Source organism: Erpetoichthys calabaricus, chromosome 2, assembly GCF_900747795.2.
Source record: "Erpetoichthys calabaricus chromosome 2, fErpCal1.3, whole genome shotgun sequence".
NCBI lineage: Eukaryota > Metazoa > Chordata > Cladistia > Polypteriformes > Polypteridae > Erpetoichthys > Erpetoichthys calabaricus.
In genome coordinates, this window is record NC_041395.2 from 248,968,403 (window position 1) to 248,990,433 (window position 22,031).

The following is a 22,031-nucleotide window of genomic DNA, read 5'->3' on the forward strand; positions in this document are numbered from 1 at the left end:
CAAAAGCTGTTGATATCCACTGTATCTTGAGCTATCATTTAGAATTTTCTTGTCCTTTCTGTCAGATGGATGGCTAGAGCTGAGCTTCGTTAGCAGCGGTGTTATTTTACCTTATTTTTTTACTATCATCCTGAAGTATTCTATATTTACATTTACAAATAAGCATGAGCAGCAAACACAGGGTTCAGAAAACAGGATAAGGATAGGGCAGCAAAACTTTCATCAAAGTCAAGACCAGCCTCAAGGTCATGGTACAGTGTACCAGAGACTGACCTGGAACAGACAGGTGATAAAACAGATCTGCCAAAATCTGACGCTGCAGAATTGGCTTCAGCTGAAAGAAAAAGTGGGAATACGACTGTGAGCGAGGCAGGAAAGGACGATTTGTCAATTCCAGGAGGATTACTAGAACTGAACATGGTTGTTTTATCCCCACTGTCAACTGCAGCTAATACCCTCACTGAGTCAGCTGGATCAACCCCAGCCGGACTCACAACTCTGCCTACGGAGCACAGAGAAGACCAAAAAGTTCAGCTTGAAAATGTTATGCAAATGTTTAAAATAGATGAACAATTGACATCCACCACTGATGAAAAGGCAATGGCTGCAAAATCTGAGTGCAAAGTGCTTGCTGACAAACTGGCTGCGCTGGAAGATGTATATAGAAAGAACAACATCAGAATCAAAGGTCTCCCTGAAAAATGTGAAAATCCAAACTGAAATTTATAGGTGAACTATTCTCTAAAATAACTCAAGAAGACTTCAAATCGGACACTGGGATCTCAGCAGTCTACTGTATATGTGGATCGAATGCCTCAAAATTCGAGAAGCCTTATTGTCTGTTTCAACAAATTACAGGTCAAAGAAAACTTCTTGTCCATTCTCAAAATGAAAAGAGAGATTAGATTTGAAAATAACCACATTCGTATTTTCCCAAATTTCTCCACTACAACAGTCGCATACTACAGCATTAAACAGTGTCTACGTAGTGCTGATATCAGGTATACAGTGATCCCTCGCTATATCACGCTTCAACTTTCGCGGCTTCACTCTATCGTGATTTGTTCTCATACACGCTTACGTCACTACGCGTGTGCTTTCTGAGAACTTTTATCTAAGCCCCACAATGGCTCCTAAACGTGCTGCTTTTTCTAAGCCTTCTGACAATGAAACTAAGCGCCGGAGGAAGATGCTTACCATCCAGGAGAAGGTGAAACTCTTGGATATGATCAAAGATGGCAATACCCTACAAAAGCCTCCTCACGCATATGAAAAGACAGCGCCAGAAACTGCCTATCAAGATGTTCTTCGGCCGCGCACCCAGACACCCACTGCCTACTACTAGTACTCCTTCAGCAGAAGAAGACAACGACGCACCTGCTGAAGATACTGCACCACCTTGTCACACTTGGGTCACAGATTTACACAGAGACACAGGAGGTTGTATAAAAAAAAGAACTTTATTCAAAGCACTGCAAACAAACATTTGTCTCTTTTCAAAAGTTTAAATGTGCACCATGACAAGTCAGAGATGACAGTTCCGTCAGGAGCAGAGAATGTCTGATAGAGAGAGAGAGACAAAACAACCAATTCCAAAGCTGAGAGGCGCTGCACAATACTTTTAAGTAAGCGGAGTACCGCGTGAGAGGTTTATCACGCGTTATAGCGCAAGTAAGAAGGGTAAGGAGCAAAAAGGGGTTTTCCCAGGGGCGTCTGTGTCCTCTGAGGGTGTAATCAGCGCTCCAGCTTACAACCTGAAGACTCTCCTACTGAGCTCGTGCCTTCATAGGTTAGTGGTTGTGTGTAAGAACTGTGTGTGTGTGTAATTAAATGTACAGTACAATAATAGTAATATGATATTTTTTAACATCTAATATGTCTTATTTTCTCTTATTTTGTCTAATATATTGGGTAATACGAGTGTAATGGTGACTAAAGGGTGTTATTTAATGTCTAGAGGGCTCTAATAATGTTAAAAAACGTATTTAGAAGGTCATAAACAGGTTTTCTATACTCTAACTGCGAAAATATTCGATTTATAAAAGAATCCTACTTCGCGAAAATTCATTTATTGCGGTAGAGTCTGGAACGGATTAACCGTGATAAATGAGGGTTCACTGTAGTCAGTTTTACAGTTTTAGTTCTCCGAATGAAGCAACAAAAGAGCTAAGAAAACTGATCCTGACATCCTTTCCATCTTAGTCTCCATGGGAACTGTTTAAAATCATTCCCTAGACTTATTGTAATAGGACTATACTTTCAAAAGATACCTTAAGTTTAACCTTTTCAACACCGCTGCTGGAGGGTTCATTTTATTTTTGGACGTGCTCTGTCACTCTGGGCATGTCAGCGGACCGGGACTTCATAAAATGTGGTTTGACTCATTTGGGGAGACAAAATGGTGGTGGTGGTCTTGGGGGGTGGGGGTGGGGGCAGGGGTGGTCAGGATGAGAGCTTTGCTATTTCTTACTTATCTTTTCTACCCCAATAACCATTGGTGCCAACACAACAGGCTTCATAGCCATAATATGAAATCTATGTCATAGCTATCATATGTAAAAATGTACTATCTTAACTTAATACTACAAAATGTAAATAAAAGTTCAGAAGCAATGTTTTTATGACCAAACAGTGAACTTTGTGAGCTGGAATGTCAAAGGTCTCAACCATGAATTAAAGAGAAAGTATTTACTCACCAGTTTCGATTGCAGAGGGATTGGATTGGCCAAAATTTTTCACTCCAACTATGCAAAGAAAACTAGGGGTGTGGGAATCTTAATACACAGAACTATCCCATTTGTAATGTCAGACATAATATGTGATGCAGAAGAGCAATATGTCATGGTGATGGCAATTTATTTAATTCTAAAGTGATTCTAACAAATTTTTATGTACCTAATGTGGATGGTAGACATTTCACTTCTATTCCCAATGTGAACACTCGTAAAATTATAATGGCCAGAGACTTTAATTGTGTTTTAAATCCAGACCTGGGGCCTCATGTATAAATGTTGCATATGCGCACAAAAATGTTGAGTACTTTCGTTTCCACGCTCAAAGCGCGATGTATAAAACCTAAACTTGGAGTAAAGCCATGCACATTTGGTGTGCGCAAGTTCTCCGCTCGGTTTTGCAGACTGGCAGCACCCAGCGTTAAAGCAGTGCTTTTGTTCAAGTGTGGTTTCCCTTTCTTTTTTAGATCCATATCCCTGACGCGGCTTTATAAATACACTGAAATTAACCGCATATTGTTTATTAGTTTAAAGCATCTGATTATAATTAACCTTTAACAATATAATGGTCCACGGAATGGCCAAGCTATTCCAAATACTATAGCTGCTTTAGCGTTGTTACTCTCAAGTATTTATCCCACTGTATCTGAGTGTGGATTCACAGCTCTACAGCAGCTGATCAGAAAGAGAATTATCGGTATACAACATCAAGCACACGCTGCCTCAGCCATGCACTATTTGAAATGCTCTCATACGACAAACGCTTCAGAGCCTTTCTTGTACGGACCTCGTGGTTCAGAAACAGTTTAATCCTAAGAACTATAAACGCACTCAATCAGTCCATCAAGTGCTCCTTGTAGAACTGTTTGTACTTATAAGTACAATTACCTCACTGTAAACTTGCGATACAGTTAAAATATTGCACAACCTGAGCCACTTTATAAAGCATGTATTTACATATGATGACAATATCATTTTTAAGATGAACTGCAACAAAATATGTTTATTACATTATACAGATAAAATGTCAACATTATTTAAATAATCTATATTGTTAATTAAACATGTGAGGACACGGTGTCACAGCGCTAGCTAGTCCAGGGATTATTCCTGCCTGTATTCTTGCTGTGGCTGGTACGACACTGGAAGGATAGATGGATAGAATAATTAAACATGTACTACAAAGATATTTCAATGTTCCTTAAAAGTTTTGAGGAACAGGCGTTCTAAGCTTACAGATGGCTTAACGTCTATTACAGAGCTGATTGTGTGGCGATTGGGTACTTGGTGAAAGAAAAGGAAGGACAGGAATTGGGAGTTAGTACGTTTGAAAAAGACAGTACTGCTGCAATAAATTATTTCATCGAAGGTCACGTACGGCACAGCAAGCACCTTGCGTGAGGCATGAACAATCTCTGGACGAGGCGCTAGCTCGTCACTATTACTGCGCCACCATGTTCCCATGTTTAATACATGCTTTAATTCCTATCATGAAAATGATGTGAAGTATACATCTCAGTATTTAAATTATTCAGAGAGCTGTAATATCATGAATGTAATGGATTCTGTGTCCTGTCAGAGGAAGAGAAAACCCGTTTAAGAAGCACATTTTCATTCACGCACATAGAGTACATAGAAGAACACATGCAAAACAAAGCATTTAACGTGCTACATTAGTTATGATGGGATTTGAGAAACTAGTAAATTAAACGATTTTAAGATCAAGTTTATGATGTTCTACTTTAATGACAAAATAAACTATGTGATTAAAGTGGAAATTTCAAGATTAAAGTTGACATTTTGAGCTTTTTTTGCCACTGTGTACCTATTTTTTTTTTCTTTTCCCTGTACCCTAATAAGTTTTCATATGACTCTCAGACGGTGGGCTACGACTTGCCTTTTCACGGCGACTTTGATATCTGACAACTTCTTTTTTTATTTCGGGCACTGTGCAACTTTGTGAACTTGAGCTTTCGAGTTTCACCAGCACTCTATGTCACTCGATCAACTTCTTTTTGTTGTTTATACCACTGTTTAAACCAACAAGTAATACGTTTTTCCTTGCCTCCACTTGGCATTCACTGAAATTCTGTTTCCCCCTGTGCTTTTGCCATTGCCTTTTCACAGAACGCTGAGCTTAAGGGCTATTTATGTTGATTTACATATTCAAAGAGGCGTAATTCTGGGAGGAGTTTGGGGAGTGGCAGCGCGTGCGTGCGTTTTCACACTGACTGGGATTTATGGAGCGGAAGAACGTGGAAGTTGGCGAACGCACAGATTTATGCATCTGGATTTGTTTGTGCATACGCACATTTCTGCTTTTGTCCTTATGCCATGTTTTAGTGTGAATTCTACGCAAAGCGTTATGCATGAGGCCCCTGGTTTGGTCTTTAGCTACAGCAGCAATAATATCTAATACTGCAAAAACAATTACACAGTTTGTAATGGATAACAACTGATCAGACGCATGGTTTTTAAATCCTAACCTTAGAGCATATTTCTTCTTCTCACAAGTTCATCATTGTTACTCTAGAATTGATTATTTCTTCATAGACAATCATTTTTTGCTCATTATCAAATCTTGTATGTATGACGCTATTGTTATCTCCAACCATGGCGCTTAACTTACTGTACATACTACACACTCATCTCAGAGCTGGCATTTTAACCCAATATTATTAGCTGATGAGAACTGTACAGAATTTATATCCAAGCAAATTTATTATTTTCTGGACACAATGCAGAGGTCTCTGCAGGAATACTATAGGAAACTCTGAAGGCACTTCTAAAGGGACAGATTATTTCATATCTTTCTCACAGAAATAAATTGGAAACCAAGACAGTGTCTGAGTTAATCAGCAAAATGACCAGAATAGATCTAGCATACACCAGGTTTCAAATGAGGCACTTTATAGGAAAAGACAGGTTTTGCAATCAGAATTTAACTTCTTGGCTGCTAAAGAAATGGAACAGTTAATCTTTAAATTGAGACATCATTATTATGAACACAGAGAGAAGGCCAATAAGATTTTAGCTCCACAAATCCACAAGCAGGAAGTCCACAATGCAATAACAGCAATTACCAACACAAACAGAGATACAATCATAGACCATAAAAATATACCCCACACATTTAAAGAGTACTGTAAATCCTTATGTTCTGATCGGTCTAAAGAAGATAAGACATAATCTAATCTAAGCTAGATACTATTAGTACTGTGGAACTGGATAAACCTCTCACACACTCAGAATTACTAGACGCTGTAAACCCACTTCAAAGTGGGAAAGCAGTTGGCACTGATGGTTACCCAATAGAATTTTATACAAAATTCAAATAAGTTAGCTCCACTGTTATTAGCAATTTTTATAGAGGACAAAAATCTTTGAATGCCTATCAGACAGCCTTGGTGTCACAATCACTCATAACCCATTAACAGCTATGTTTGGTGTATTCCCAGATGGGCTTAAAGTGGAGAAGGACAAACAAATCGTAATTGCCTTTACCTCATTACTAGCACATAGACTTATCTTGCTCAACTGGAAGAATCCCAACCCACCAATGGGTAACTGATGTCCTGTACTGTTTGAAATTGAAAAAAAAATTCTCACTCAGAGGATCTGTTCAAAACTTTTTTGAAATATGGGAGGATCTAATCAATAACATTTTAGAATAAGCTTCTATATTGGGAAAAAAGATAATCTTCCTTCCTTGCTGCTTCAAAGATTTGTTTTGTTGGCTGGCTCTACTTGCTTTCTTTTGGGTGGGGTTTGAATGTTGGTTTTGTTAAGCTTTATTTGATTGTATGTAATAAAATAAAATAAGAATTTTCCTTCTGACATTTATTTTGCCCATTTACCATATTGTAGGAATTTAGAAATGAAATTTTAAAAGTGAACTGCATTTTATTATTCATTTAGATTAAATAACTTCACCAGATTTGTAATAAAGCAGATGTTTCACTATTTGAATGGTTTTAAATGAAAGATTAACATATACAAGTGTCAGTTAGAAGTACATATTTCTAAATTTGGTTTGATTTTGTGTTGGGATATTTATTGAGATTTCATGAAATGGTAATCAGTGCCAGCTGTGTGGAATTTGTCAAATTCAGAATAGTCTTCCTTCAAATTAGTCTTTCATTTTATTTTTAAAGAAGTTCCCAGTACATTGCTGTCACAGTATGTTGTGTTAAGGAAAAGAAACATCCAAATAACTCATCTACACATTCTGTGTCATATGTAAGTGGATAAGAGACTACATGTTTTCTAAAATCAATGTGCATTTATTAAACAGAATTTAAGAACTATCATACATGTAAAACATCATCCACATATAGGGTGCAGGAGCATTTCAGATTTTGATATGCACAAAAGAGTGAATGATTGAGTGAATGATCTCTTCATGTCTGAACAATTTCTAATAGTCTTCTCGTGTAAAGAATATACAACAAAGAAGACAAACAAAAAATCTTTGGAGTGTCTGTCAGATGTTGGTTTGTCATATTTCACCTGCTCTGATCCTGCAGTGTTTCTGTAAAGTCATGCATCCATCAAGCCAGACCTCTGTCTAGAGAAAAATATTCTGTAGTCCTAGCTGCCAGAAGACTTGACTGAGCTGTATTGAAAGCTAAATAAAAAAAAAAATAACAGCATCTTCAATATCCCGACTAGCTTGATAAGGCAACTGAAGTGGGTCTAATTATAGATGGATGCACTTTAGATTGTGGATTCATAAATCTTTTCAAAGTCCTTCAGTACCGAGGAAGTGAATGTAATAGACATGTAATTATTTTACACAGTTGACCAGATTTTACACTTTAGGAAATGTTTGAGTTTGAAAGAAATGGAAATACCTGCAGAATCCCAAGGAAGGAAGACTTTACCACTAGACTTTTAAACAACAGGGATTATAGTGGTAGGTTTGTGGTCATTGATAAATTTGTTAAAAGATCATTTTTAAAATATGATTAGATAGGAAAGAATGTATTTACATGTACTCGTAAATTCTGTAATTCATTTAAAAAAACTTTTGCATACGAGTAAATTAATGAAAATGTATGTCAGTGAGACATACTGTAACTTTGCTTTTTTTAATAAACACATATGGAAAGTTTTAGCAAGAGTAGGCCATTCAGCCCAGCATAACCAAAATATTTTTAAGTAAATAATCTCTGCATAGTGCAGCTTTTGACAATGTTACTTGATTATGTGTTCTATATATCTGTAATTCTCAGTGGTAAGAAATATTTTGTAATATTTGTACCAATTTCCATCAACAACCTATGTTTTTGCTAAAATATTTTAAAATAATAAAAAATGCCTTTCAAAATAGCCTACGAAATGGGATATTTAACAACATGATATCAGAGAAACAGAGTGAATGTTATGGAGTGTGTGGTTTTAGTAAGGAAAATAAGGTGAGGACAGACCATAAAGGGCCTTAAAAAAATAAAAGCAGTTTATAGTGAATGCAAAAATGAACAAAGAGCCAGTGTAATTGTCAAAGTATTAAATTTTAGATTTAAATTTTAGATTTTAGAAGATTTTAAATGTTTGAGGACCCTTGTTGCTGAATTATTATGTAATAATTTATGTTCACTTTACTTTTTTACCGTCATAATTTTAAACATTTTAGTGATGTCACCTTGTTTAGCTTAAACTAAAAAGATTCAGTTTCTTTACTCTTTTCTCAAGGGTTTTTACCCTGCAGTACTGTAATATGTCCTACAGCTGGTTTTTGTACATAACCAGTGCTGTTGTGTCCTCCTTGTAATTTGTAGACCCAAAATTTACACATGTACTGCAGATGTCACCTGACAAGTGTACATGATATTTCTTGACACTATGTGTTTGAGAGCAATGAGTAGCAAGTCTGTGGAGTATTCCTATTTTCTATGCGTAAAACACTAATATTTACAATGTTTGATTTAGGCCAGGACATTAATCCCTTTAAATACCAATGTCCTGCTAAAAATGAGCATGCATGTGAAATTGTGAAGCAACAATATAAAGAATAATTAGCACAGTACTGGCCCCTATGTATGCAGTGAAAAATCTAATCTGCATTATTGGGTAATGCAATAATGAGGGGTAAGCAAATATACCAGGCTATGTAAAGTGAATAATCCCAATAAATTAACATAAAATAGAATGTGAAACATAATTAAAAATATAAAAAAATGGGTAAATGAAACAAAAGGCTACATATAGTTTATTAAATCAAAATCATCAGATGGTGAAAAGATTATGCAGAGAGACTTTAAAGCAGGCGGCACGGTGGCGCAGTGGGTAGCGCTGCTGCCTCGCAGTTGGGAGACCTGGGGACCTGGGTTCGCTTCCCGGGTCCTCCCTGCGTGGAGTTTGCATGTTCTCCCTGTGTCTGCGTTGGTTTCCTCCGGGCGCTCCGGTTTCCTCCCACAGTCCAAAGACATGCAAGTTAGGTGGATTGGCGATTCTAAATTGGCCCTAGTGTGTGCTTGGTGTGTGGGTGTGTTTGTGTGTGTCCTGTGGTGGGTTGGCACCCTGCCCAGGATTGGTTCCTGCCTTGTGCCCTGTGTTGGCTGGGATTGGCTCCAGCAGACCCCCATGACCCTGTGTTCGGATTCAGCGGGTTGGAAAATGGATGGATGGACTTTAAAGCACTATGATTGAAAGTAAGTAAACTCTTGTGAAAGTTTTTCAAACTGTGTATTTTATGGTGCAAGTGGGTATTCAAAATTTAATATACGAACATTCTTCATGACTTTGCAAGGAGTTGACTGACTCAGCACTTTTATAGGTTTAAATAAAAAATGGTTGAAAACCGTTAAACCTGTAAAGTGTAGGTTTGTACATTTTCTCACTTTATCACTGGGAAAGAAATACATGCTTTCAATGCCTTTACCCTTGCTTTCCCAAAGTGGGCCTTGGAGAGAAAAGGACCACTTAAAAGTACAAAACTTGGTTAAAATGCCCCATATCAAAATTAATTTGAGATTAAACTCTACATTTATTATTATTAAAGCTAATTTGCAGTATACACCAATTTGTTTTTAATCTATTACTGAATTGTTATCCTTATCAATCTATAGGCATTTTACTGCTATTTTATAGGATTTTTATTTGTGAATCCATCCAGTGTAGTGTCACTTGCAGATTTAAGTAATTTGTTCCACGTTTGTTTGTTTTATTTGTATGAATTCAAAACGCTGTGACACTAGCACTTATCCTAGTGAAACCGTGAATTATCACATAATTCTGTGCATGTTCTTGTATCTCTTGTAAATTGACTGCTACCTTGTCATGTCTTTGAACATCAAAAGTATATTTTAGCAAGATGGAAACAAGCAGTTCATGCTCTAAAACCTGTGAAGTTAGTAAGTTGAAGGAAATGTCTGGTTGTAGTTATTGCTACTTAAATTGTGGTAACCACTTTTTGAGAACAGTTTCACATTTGTACATCAAACAAACAACACATCAAAATTTCATGTTATCTGCTCAGAGTTCGTTTTTTAGTAATATATGTTGTAGTTAAAATATTGTTAATATTCATTTGAAAAATTATCAGCAATTCATGATAATGAATAGGGCAAATATTTTTTTCACAGTACTATAAGATTTTGAATTATTTATTAGTGTAAAAATGCTGCCAGATATTCTATTAAAATTCAGAATCCATTGGTGATTTTGTACACATTTAGCAACAAAAAAAACTGTAAATTAGTCTCCTGTGGTGGCGTAAACAGCTGTTGTAGAATTTTATTTTCATATCAGCTCGTGGTCTGTGTCTGTCATCAGGATGCACTGCTTGGCTGTCAAAACAACTGACAGTAAATGTGGTACATACTCTTCTCACATTGTATATTCATACATGCTCCTGCCATGGTCTGTTTAAATCAATATATAATATGCTTTACACTTTCTGCAGTTGATCAGAGCATTGTGTCGACGTGCATATAAAAATGCTTTGTTCTTGATACCAAACACTATGGTTTCAGTGGCTCCAAGTGTCAGTTTACACTTCTACTGGTATTGGACTTCCTGATGTAGCCAACAGGCTTGCTTCTATTTGGTGAAGAAGGGTCTGTGGTAAAACTCAAAAGTGTAACAAGATGGTGAATTTTATTAAGAGTGAAATGAATAAACACTTTAGGTGAAATTATGCCCTTGGACATAAAGGTAGACAAACTCATTGACAAGTTCAAGACAGCTTTGTCGGCTTTATTTACTTTTGAAATTTGTACTATTTTCCAAACAATCTTAGGGCCGCTATAATGATTCCACATCAGTGCCTTTAAGCATGACCACTCCATACAGCCTTGCTCATTGGCAGAAGATAAATTCTTTGCAATTTTCTGTTCAGTAGATAGACATTAGGGTGAAATATTATTATGTATTAGAGTGAAAGGGCACATAAGGAGTTCCACTTGGGCCAGCACATATGTAAAGCTTACTTTGTTTTAAATTTGACAGTGAGATTCTCAAAAATCATTTTGCATATAGCATAGTACCTTGCATCTTTCTAAGCATAAGTGACTAAAATATAATAATTTCTTACTAGTGCACTGATTTATTTGATGAACTGGAGAATCATGGTATTTTTGATGCAAAAACATAATATAAAGGGTTGTGATATACGCAAAGTAATGATACACATTATACCAAGAAAGGAGCTTCATTTTTCTGTCATTAAAGTATCACACAGCCTCAAAGAATAACTTAAGCACATGAGCATAAACAGGAAATCTGTCATCAGAATGCTGACAGAGTATGCTGAAGCAAACTGATTATAAATATTTTAAGTTTGTGCAGTGTTACAAAGCCATGAAACACATGATCAGACAGTCTCTGTCTTGAAAATATGCCAGTGGCAAAGGAATATGGAAGATTACGTTACTACTATAGAGGAGTGAAAACTCAGATAAGCTTCCAAGTGAATATGTAAAATCTTGTCAAAAAGTAATCCTTGCAATTTCACTTATTTCCCCAGTGGTGTTAAAAACAGCTAAATAGTAGACTGAAATAGCTCTGTTGAATGAGGTGTGTCTTCAAAAATATCAGAAAAATTGAGATTTATATCAATCCATACATTTCAATCAGTTTTTCAGCAAACCAAGTCATATCACTTCAATGCCCTAAATCTGAAAGTGTTTATATATAGTATGTCAAGTAAGCTGATAACTCCTTATATTTGCAATTAAGGATCAATTTAAGTTCAGGGTGCTCCCATTTTGGGAAAGAAAATTCTCCACATATACAATAACTGCATATTCATATAAAATGTCTGCAGTCAGTGCTCACCAACAAATATGGGGGCCACATTTATTCCTATCATGTAGAATCCTGGCTACTAAGTGCATCACAGGAATAGGCATAAAAGGAATAGAAAATAAATGGGAAATATTTTCTAGCTTTTTACAACTCATTACAGGTCAGATCATGTTTTATGATCTTAGGATCTTAGCACTACACCCAACTTGGGTAGAGATAGACCAGAGTGCTGGTGAAACTCACGCTGGAAAAACAATTCAAATTAAATTTTCTGTTAAAGGAGAGGATAGTCTAGTCATTTTTATGGTACATTGTTTCTTTAACACTGATGACAGGAAATGCTTAGTTGCTTGTGTGCCATTTGCAACAATTCCTTATACCTAACCATACATTTTTTCCAGTGGATTAAAGGATACAAAAATCAAAAGAAGTGACATCAAATACAAAGTGTCAAATTTAAAACACATTGAAGTTTGTCAATCAGGGGTGTATTCATTCCACTGGATCTCTGAAAAGTATGTCTGATGAGAATTTATTTCCACAACTTATCAAATAAGATGCTTAAGGAGAAATCGTTATATAAAAAAAAACCTTAATATCTGGCAACTCAATTTGAGAGCATGGCTGCTGAAATTCTAGCAGACTGATTCACAAATGTTTTCTGGACATGATTTTTTTTCCTTGGGTAATCCTTCTTCCCAGAGATGTTGCAGTGGTTTCTGACCAATGTCTTTTCATTTATTTATTTTTTTACTTTTAGGTTTGTGATTAGCTTGATTAGCTTTTCTTTCAATGTTGAGTTTGTCACTGTCCCATTGATTTAGTAGTTTGTTTCCTGCTCCTAGGTGTATTGAATCCTGCTACTTTATGATATTTCTTTATTTTTTGCCCTGATTTAATATCTGCCCAACTCACTTTTCAATGCACAAGTCAACTCCTTCCTTTTATGGAAAGTTCCTTATGCTTAGGAAATAATAGTATACCAACTAAAATGAATAACTCATTCAGATACAGCCAAAATTTGGTGGCTTTCAGGCTTAAGTATTATAGCTAACTACTACATCAGTTAGTTGTGGAATTGTTAGCTATACAATAAATAATAAATGCAGGCCCTACTGTGATATCAGCAGTGGCAATTAAAAAAACTCAGGGTCTTTACAATAAATATTATTCAAGGAATCCAAAAAGTTCTATGGGTTTTTAAGACGGTGGAGTTTAATCTTTGTCATACATCTCAGTTCCTTTAGCACTGAAACGTCTTAAATAGAATATTTTACCAACCTATTGATTGGAAATCCATTTGAATTGGCAACTGCATTTTTAGAGTGCTAGATATGATTGCTTTCCAAAGTTCCTACTTGCATTTAGAACAGTGTTGATGCCCCTGAGCACAAGGTAGTTGTCACTAATTGTTTGCTAAATCTGCAAAAGAAAGAACATGTTAAGAAGATAAATAATTAATTTCAACATTCTTTGAGCTGATTCAAAGTGGAACAGTACAGCTCCAACCTCAGTTTTTCATAATGCCTTATCTGATGATCTGAAGCATAAAATGCTAAGTAGATAAAAAAAAACGAATCCTTAAAGGAAGCCGTTAGTTTGGCAAGTGTTTGGATTAGGATTTTTGAAAAGAAGAAACAAAGGAAAGGTTTCAGGGTGTTCTCCTAAGCTAAATGTAAACAAATTAACTCCCCTGTACTTTTGGTTCTACAGGCGAGCTGTTGCTGCCAGTGCAATTCATATTATTTTTTTAGTACTCCCCATACGCCTTAATGAAAAGTTTCTTAGACTGACAACTCTGCTGATGCAGATACTTTTATTACTTCATTGTTTGTTGAGATGTACCAATTAGCTGTAACCTTCTCTCAACATACGTTGGTCATGGAATAATCAACTTATTATAATGTGAGTTATAAGCTGAACACATTAAAAAAAAGTAAAACAGTTCAATGAAAAATATAATCAATAGTATACTCCATTTATGTTTAAAATTAACATTTATGTTTAAAATTAAATTAAATCGAACTTAACACCCTTCTCCTTCCAAGTTCAAAAAGCTATGTGAAACCAGAGTGCATAATTATGAGGTAGTGCCTCATGTGAACTGAGATATCAAAGAGGATAAGCAAGGGCCTGACATGTTTATTTTAGAGCAGCCTTATTGAATTCTTGCCAATGTCTACAAATGCTCTAGACTGTTCCATATAGGGAAAATTGTATTTCTGTCTAGTTTTAGATAATATAAGGCACCATTTCCCCATATTCTGCCAGGGCAAAAATGAAAGAACTAGAAGACAAAATCAGAGGCAAAAACAGGCAATCTGTACTTTAAGCACCTAACAGAAAGAGCAAACCTGAAGCTCATAGTCAAAAATCATAGCCAGTTTTTCTTTTAATTTTTAAGACAGAAGACGAAGCACATACAAAATTTTGTTTGTGTATTCATAAACTTGGATGATCCAGAGGTCCATGCCGCCAAGCTTTATACTATCATAGCAAGACATCAGGACTCACAACTTCTGGTTATCATGTGATAACAACAGCGAAAATGACCAAAAATCAAATGCTGAAAACAGACATCAAAAGGAGGGTGGAGGCCACAGAAAATAAAACGGCATCATATAATAACAAAATTACAGCATGAAAAAAAACAACTATCTTGAAACAAATCGAAAGTGTAAAATAATTACAAATTTGATTTTAGCATAAAAAACTGTAGATTATTTATTAGAAAACATTAAATCTAAAATGACAGTTATACTAGAAAAAAAGTAAAACTTCAATGAAATTTTAACACCCATCATATTCCAGAAGGTATATTAGAATTGCTCTACTTACATAAGAAACTGGCAGGCAAACAATGTGTTGTGTGATATTTCAATAGATATTTCTTCGCACTTTTTTCCCATCTGGTTTTACACCCAAATTATTCTAAATAATGCTATTAAGAACTGGGAGTGATTGAAAAGCCAGCACTCTTACAAAAGTAAGAAAAGATTTTTCCACAAAATTGTGCGAGTGTGGGACATCCCAAAACATATTAACTAATAAGATATGCGCTTGATGACCTAATTCATTGCTTGTCCTGAATAGGTTTCTGACAATATGAGTAGAAATAGGTTTGGGTCATGTACAGTTGTAGCCGAGCTGAACCATGATTTTCACAGATTGAAAAATACTGTTTCTTGTTTATTGGTGAGTTTCATGTACCTATGATTCTTTTGGGAAGACCCCATTCTTATTATTGCTTAAGATCATTTTTGATCACAGATATTGCCAGAATATTAGTGATGCTGGACATGCATGTCCCTTTTGACAATGTTTTTATCTTTTACATAGATCTAAAGTGCAATATTTGGCTCTCTATTGTGGTTGCTGGCTAGATGACCACTCTTATGATATTTTTGCTCTTGTTTTCCTTAGTAATTTTCATCATTAATACACTTCTAAACTGGTTGAACATGTGTGGAGCTCTCATCCTAGGGAGATGGTTTTCCCATAATTTGATGTAATTGTTTGAAGTTTATTTTTATTTTTTTTATTTAATTTTTGCAGTTCGCCTGCCATTCTGGAAAATTGTTGCAATGGCATTTGTGTTGGGGGCAATCATTGATGATTGCAGTGTATTCACACTGATTGTCTGCTCTTTGTTGCAAAATGTAAGACTTTGGTCTCAGAAGATCACAAACAGAGCCTACGACTATAACTTACTGTAAGACAAAATCAAAACTGAGTTTTGTCGAGGCAGGATGTGGACTAATTGGACTGATTTGCTTGATATGTCAAACTATGCAACTGGTATGTTTCCAAATTTGATAAGATTATACAAGTGAAGTCCACGACTGAAAATCAATGGAAACCTGTGTAATGTGACATGGTCTTTAGGAAAGAAAACCATTTAAGGAGGGAAATAAACCAGAGAGTAATCCACAAACTGAACATTAAATAATAGAAATTTACAAATCCTTTTGTTTGTTCTACATATGCAGTCAAAAAAATGACAACCAGTAAGTTAAAACAAATGCATAGGTCGTTCAGGGTAAACGTAAATTGTTTTTGGTTAGAAACCCTATTTTTACTTCTTTAAATTTTGTTGCTTCATTGGGCCAAATTACTGATTCATAAAAAATTAGGCTTTCAATGAAGTTGAATGGGATGCATTATCCTAAACTTAAAAAGTAAGTAGAACTGTTGATTAATTTTCAATCTTTGTAGCTTAAAATACAGATACTGTTAATATTTATATATTTATGTATTGATGGGTGAACACTTCCTGATGGGGTGGGTTTGAGGAAACGACTGTAAGTGAATGAAAAGATGGAACTCTGGAGAGAGCAACATACAATTGTCAGTGACTGAAAACTGGAGGACCGCCGCCGCGCCCCCACCTCCCAGAGCAAGGGACGGGGCAGGACGGCGGTCAGGCGCGGAGGGCAGAACGGGGGGAGAGGGGAAGGACGCCCTTTCTGCCCCCTCTGCCTCTCCGGAGAGAGGGCGGGGAAGCAGGCCCGAGAGGTTTCGGGTCCTAACCGTCCAATGACGGGTCGGCACAATCGGTAATGATCCTTCCGCAGGTTCACCTACGGAATTACGACTTTTACTTCCTCTAGATAGTCAAGTTCGATCGTCTTTTCGGCGCTCCGCCAGAGGCCGCAAGCGACCGCAGCAGGGCCGATCCGAGGACCTCACTAAACCATCCAATCGGTAGTAGTGACGGGCGGTGTGTACAAAGGGCAGGGACTTAATCAGTGCGAGCTTATGACCCGCACCTACTGGGAATTCCTCGTTCGTGGGGAACAATTGCAAGCCCCAATCCCCATCACGAATGGGGCTCAATGGCTTATCCATGCCTCTCCGCGCCGGGTAGACACACGTTGATCCATTCAGTGTAGCGTGCGTGGAGCCCCGGACATCTAAGGGCATCACAGACCTGGTATTGCTCAATCTGACGTGGCTGAAAGCTTAGCAGCTGCGATAGTTTTACACTCCAGTACATTGGGCGAATGCTGGTAACAGGCGGGCGGGCGGGTCAACAGGCATTCTCGTCCCATGGTCTTAGTGTTGGTGGGCGTGGCTCTGTGAGCTGTCGTCGTATCCCATGGTCTTAGAGTTGGCGGGCGGGGCTATGTCGTGCGTATCCTATGGTTGTCTTGCGTGACCTGTCAGCTGCTTAGTGAATTATATATATAGATTCCAAACAAATACAATGATTTAGCCTAAATGTTATTTTCATCTTCATGCTTGTTTAATCAGTACAGTACTTGGTACAAGCTGTACTTTCTCCTAATGTAATTATTAGCAATGTTTGAAAAATAATTACATTTATATTTCTTAATGAATCAATATATGATTAGTGTCTATATTTCAATAATATTCCCACGGTTCAGCTTGCATTTAAATATGAAACTCTTGCATTAATGAATGTTACATTTTAAAACATTTTAGCATAAAACATGGGAATAGCGACATTCTAAAATAACAATGTGTGGTGTCTTTTGGTCTACAATATTATGTCCTCCCACACAGTTTGGAGTCCTAGAGTCTTCTTCATTTTATTATAGATGATATTTTTTTAAATTGAAAGTTTAATAACTATGCTTAGAGCAAACAGTAACTTTGGTGTGTGATGGTACCTGTGCTTGTTTTTTAGAGGGTGGCTTGGTCCAAGCCCTTTAAACCTCATTTGAAATTTCCAAAATGATCTGCTGTGGATCATTTAAAAATTTCACTTTTCTAGGATTTAACGTTAACATTAAAAATATATTGTCATTATGTAGTACAGTCCATAATTTTAGTACCTTTAGTATATGTGTAGCCAAAGAAAACTAACTTCATTACTTTAGGAGATCCCTTAAGAACACATTCAACCACTAGAGATCATTTCTAAGAGGTATCTGAAGTCAAAAGTGGTAAAATGCAGCATGTGGGTATCAAGTAGCTACTTTATCATGTAACCCTACTTTTCCTATATAATTTACTGCTCAATTAGAGTCAGCATCATATGTGAAAAGAAAGCAGTTTAAAGCAGTTAGGTCTTTTCACACACAACAGTCTAACAAGTATATAGCTAGTGAACCAACACCCAAAACTATCTAACCAATGGACGCCCTATGGTCAGAAACAGACCATGAATGAAAGTGTTCCACTGAGGCTGACATATATGAAGGCTAACAGGAGGCTAGTGTTGTTCAGTTAGTAGGTGAGTGCAACGATGATGCCAAAAGAGGGGAAAAAACAACAAAAGGATCGCTTTATTGTAAACTATGGAAAACAAACACACCTTGATCTACATTTTCACGTTGAATAGAGAACCGGGATATGGAGAAAATGTCATGTACTCTATTAATGGACATAACTTAATAGGTGTTACTGATGTAATCTGGTGGTGACAGCATGATATTATGAGGTTTATTTACATTAAATAAATAAACCAAGGAACAAATCTGTTAATAAGCATTATAAGCTAAATAATGCTCCATTCCACAAGGTTTGAAGGACCCTGAAATAGTTCAAGGAATGTGAGACAATCTGTTTAGCTTAATACAGTTGGCTTCCCAGTCACCAAATTATAGTGAAATTAAGTATCTGTGCAGTGAGGTGGAACAAGTTGTTTTAGGTAGATATCCACCATCAGCAAATTTGCTCTGCCTGTAGAGGTTACATGTGCCAGCATATTTATGTTTCTCTTTTGCCAATTTTTGGATTCCTTTCCCCAACAAATGTCTTTCTGAGGGTTGACCATCTCATTAATAGATAGGTGTAACTGACAAAATGGCTACTGTATAAATACTTAATCTGATCTTAACATGTGCTGAATGTGCAGAATACTGTTTGGATTTTCTGTGTGATTCATCTGCTTAAACCATTTAGCAAGCAGCTACCTTGTTTTCTGAAAGACTTTTCATGTGACTCTGGTAGCTCATGAGACAAGGGTGGAAAATTCTAATTGTCTAAATTCTTCTTTTTCTTGTGTTTCAACAGGATTTCAAGACAGTGCTACCTTTTCCTCCTTACCCAGGGGAGTATCTACACCCTGTTGTGTATGCCTGCACAGCCGTCATGTTGCTGTGCCTTTTTGCCTCTATTATCACCTATATCGTGCACCACAGGTAACTCAGTTTTGTTCTTGATCCTTTTGTATTATCATGTGGCCTTTATTTTGTAACCCATGTTTTTTTTAGATTCTGTGTTTAAAATCAGTAGGCCAAATAATTTATTTTCCTGTTAGTATATTTCTTTTCCATGACTGCTTTTCTGCAGAAATCTTTCTTGTAGTGTAACTTCAAACTAAGATAGGGAACATAAAACTACAAACCTGCTACACTGTATGCAGCAGTCTAGAGTCAGAGGTAAGCTGTGTCCCCCACTTTTCAAGTGAAAATGTACAGTTTTCTTAAATATGTTGTAAAAACGCATATGGGAAAGCCTATTGTTCTGTAGAAAAGATCAGTTCCTTCTATGATAGTCATGATTATTTACTTTATCCATTGTAAATAATCCACCTGTACACAGTGTGTCTGTAACAATGTGATAGTATTTCATCATGATAATTACTTCTTAATGTGCATCTGCACTAATAAGCTGTCAGAGAACTACATTAAAAACATCTCACAGAAGTTTCCTGTCTGGTGTATTTATCTGGCAATTATAAAGTTCAGTGCCACTGTTCTGTTTTATTCACTACTGTGGGGGAAAGGTAATTGCAAGCCTTAATGTCTGCATTTTAGTGAATATTTTAGAAAAAAAAATCCTGTTTGTAATTCAGCTGTTTGAGTAATTAATCTTATTGATTCATTGTTTCTACATTTAATCTATAAATTAGGTATGAGTCTAAAATCAAGTAGAATCTAGTGAAATATCATATCGGTATTGTAGTTTTTAGATCACAAGAGAATGTTTATAAACATTTGTTGTCTTGTGATTAATCATTCATGATTTAGGCAGAGACAATCCATCAGTTCTTTTATTTTCTAAACCACTTTTGTCATTATTGGGACACAGTAGCATGTTTAAAAAAGAATAAAATGCAACATTTCAGTGTTTCATTTTTGATGGAGTATCCTGAAATATTTATGCATGATTTCAGATATTTAAAAATGCTGTTAATGCATTATAGAAGATATTTATTATGAAAAAAAGGTGCAAGGATTATGTATAGATTGGAATTTAAGTATTTTAATCAATACATTTTAGGAACAGGAACTGAAATTGCATGCTTTATATTATTTTAGATTGTAATATATAGTGTTGCCTTATTCTCTGCTGCACTGGAGTGCTAACAAGCAGTACGTGTGCTCTTCTAGGAATAATATGAAAAAATAAATGTGACTTTTTTCTCTTGTCAGTAGTACTTTGAAAACACCATGTTTAATACTGTGTCATATAAATGGGTGGATCTTTTTCAGCATAGATTGTTCAATATTATTTTTTCTGGTATTATGACGTCCCAGTCAACTGGAAAAATATGTAGACCAGAGTGTTTTGTCAGGTATTCCAACAAAAATATAATATGTCTAAATCACTATGTGAAGTATAAAAATGTTCTGAAGGATAACATTGGATTCTTTCTCTGACCATCTGACCACATTTGCAAACAAAAGTGCTTGATTGAGCAGGTTTTCATGGTTATACAAAGAGTAAAGCTGCCGTTATTTGCAAAACATTAGCTTTGTTTATGTCAAATGATTTTCATGGTAATTTGGAACTGGCAAACTGTCTGATATTTAGTGAATTATTAACATCAGTCATACTTTTAATGTGGAAGATAATCAATTCATCACTAAGTTTAGTCTCCCTTGTTAACCAAACAAGGTGTCTCTCATGAGGTAAATACTTGGGAGTCAACACTGCAGCATTACAGGAAAAGGCTCAGGACACACTATAGATGTAGCTCAGAACCAACAGGTGTTTGCAGACACAAACAAGGTAAACATTTGTAGCAAGAAATATAGTTCTTTGCAAACAAATTATGTTAAGTATGGCTAAAGATTGCTGATAAACAAACTAATATTTAGTACATTGTTAAAGAACAACCTCAACCTAGCAAAGTTTGAGAAAAGATGTCTTCAGGCTAACACTGGCACAGGCCATCCATACGCTGATCACAAAAGATGACGTATTGTGCTCTTTGCCAATTTAAAAATGCAGGAGACCAGAATGGGTGAAAAAGGAGGCAGGTCCTAGTCAGGCTCATTGCTATCTTTCTGGATTGTCACTTTCCTGGCTTGAAAGAAAAAGGATAAACACAGCTTCTCCTTTCAGTCACTCCCTCTGTATTTCTTGTGTTTCATAAGTCAAAGAGCTATGGAAGATTTAAGTGTTTGTGGGAAAAGAGCCAAAATAAAAAGTTAATGAATTTAGGTAAAAAAACTAAGAAAGAAAATACTGTTGCTTAACTGGTAAACATGAATCTGTGAAGTACAGGGGAAAGCACATGGATCTGATTATTTTAAGGTGCATGCACCATATAGCTTTGTTGGATACTTTAATTAACAAATAAGGTGCAAAGGATGAACATGTTTTGGTTGGCTCATTTGCAGAAACAATGGGTATCAGCTTTTTCCCCTTTTCTTTTTTACATAAAGATTTTGGTTTTACCTCAAACAAACACAAACTGACTGCTAGAAAGGATTTACTGACTCTGATCCTGACGCTTCCTTGATTTCATAGTTTTCATTCTCTGTTTATGAGACCGTCCTGTTTGGAAAAGACTTCATACTATTATTGTAACCAGGACAAAATCATTTGTGAACAAAGGACAATGAAAAAGGTAGCAGAAAGATCAGGAGATAATGAGTAAGCAAGGGGAAAACTAAATCATGTGTTAGAAAACAAAGCCTTTGAATAAAGAAGCCAAAATTTCAAAACCTAAAACATTGCTCACAATATCTAGTCTAAATAAGAAAAAGTCTAACAATACCTAGTAATCCATTGCCTAACTAAACACCAAACAGAAAATAGATTAGTTTTTGAAAATGTGTGTGGAGATACAGATACATCTTATGGCTACCATCACCTCTTGGGAGCGGGGCCAGTAGGATATGTTTTTCA

General features: G+C 36.1%; 1 protein-coding gene across 1 annotated transcript in view; it reads left to right on the top strand.

Moving 5' to 3' along the window:
* The window catches only part of LOC114646923 (adhesion G protein-coupled receptor A3), a 557,815-nt gene that overhangs the window by 465,874 nt on the left and 69,910 nt on the right, over window positions 1-22,031 (top strand). The window contains exon 15 of the mRNA XM_028795327.2: window positions 18,963-19,090. Coding sequence (XP_028651160.2) covers window positions 18,963-19,090 — 128 coding nt within the window. The remainder of the gene's footprint in view (window positions 1-18,962; window positions 19,091-22,031) is intronic.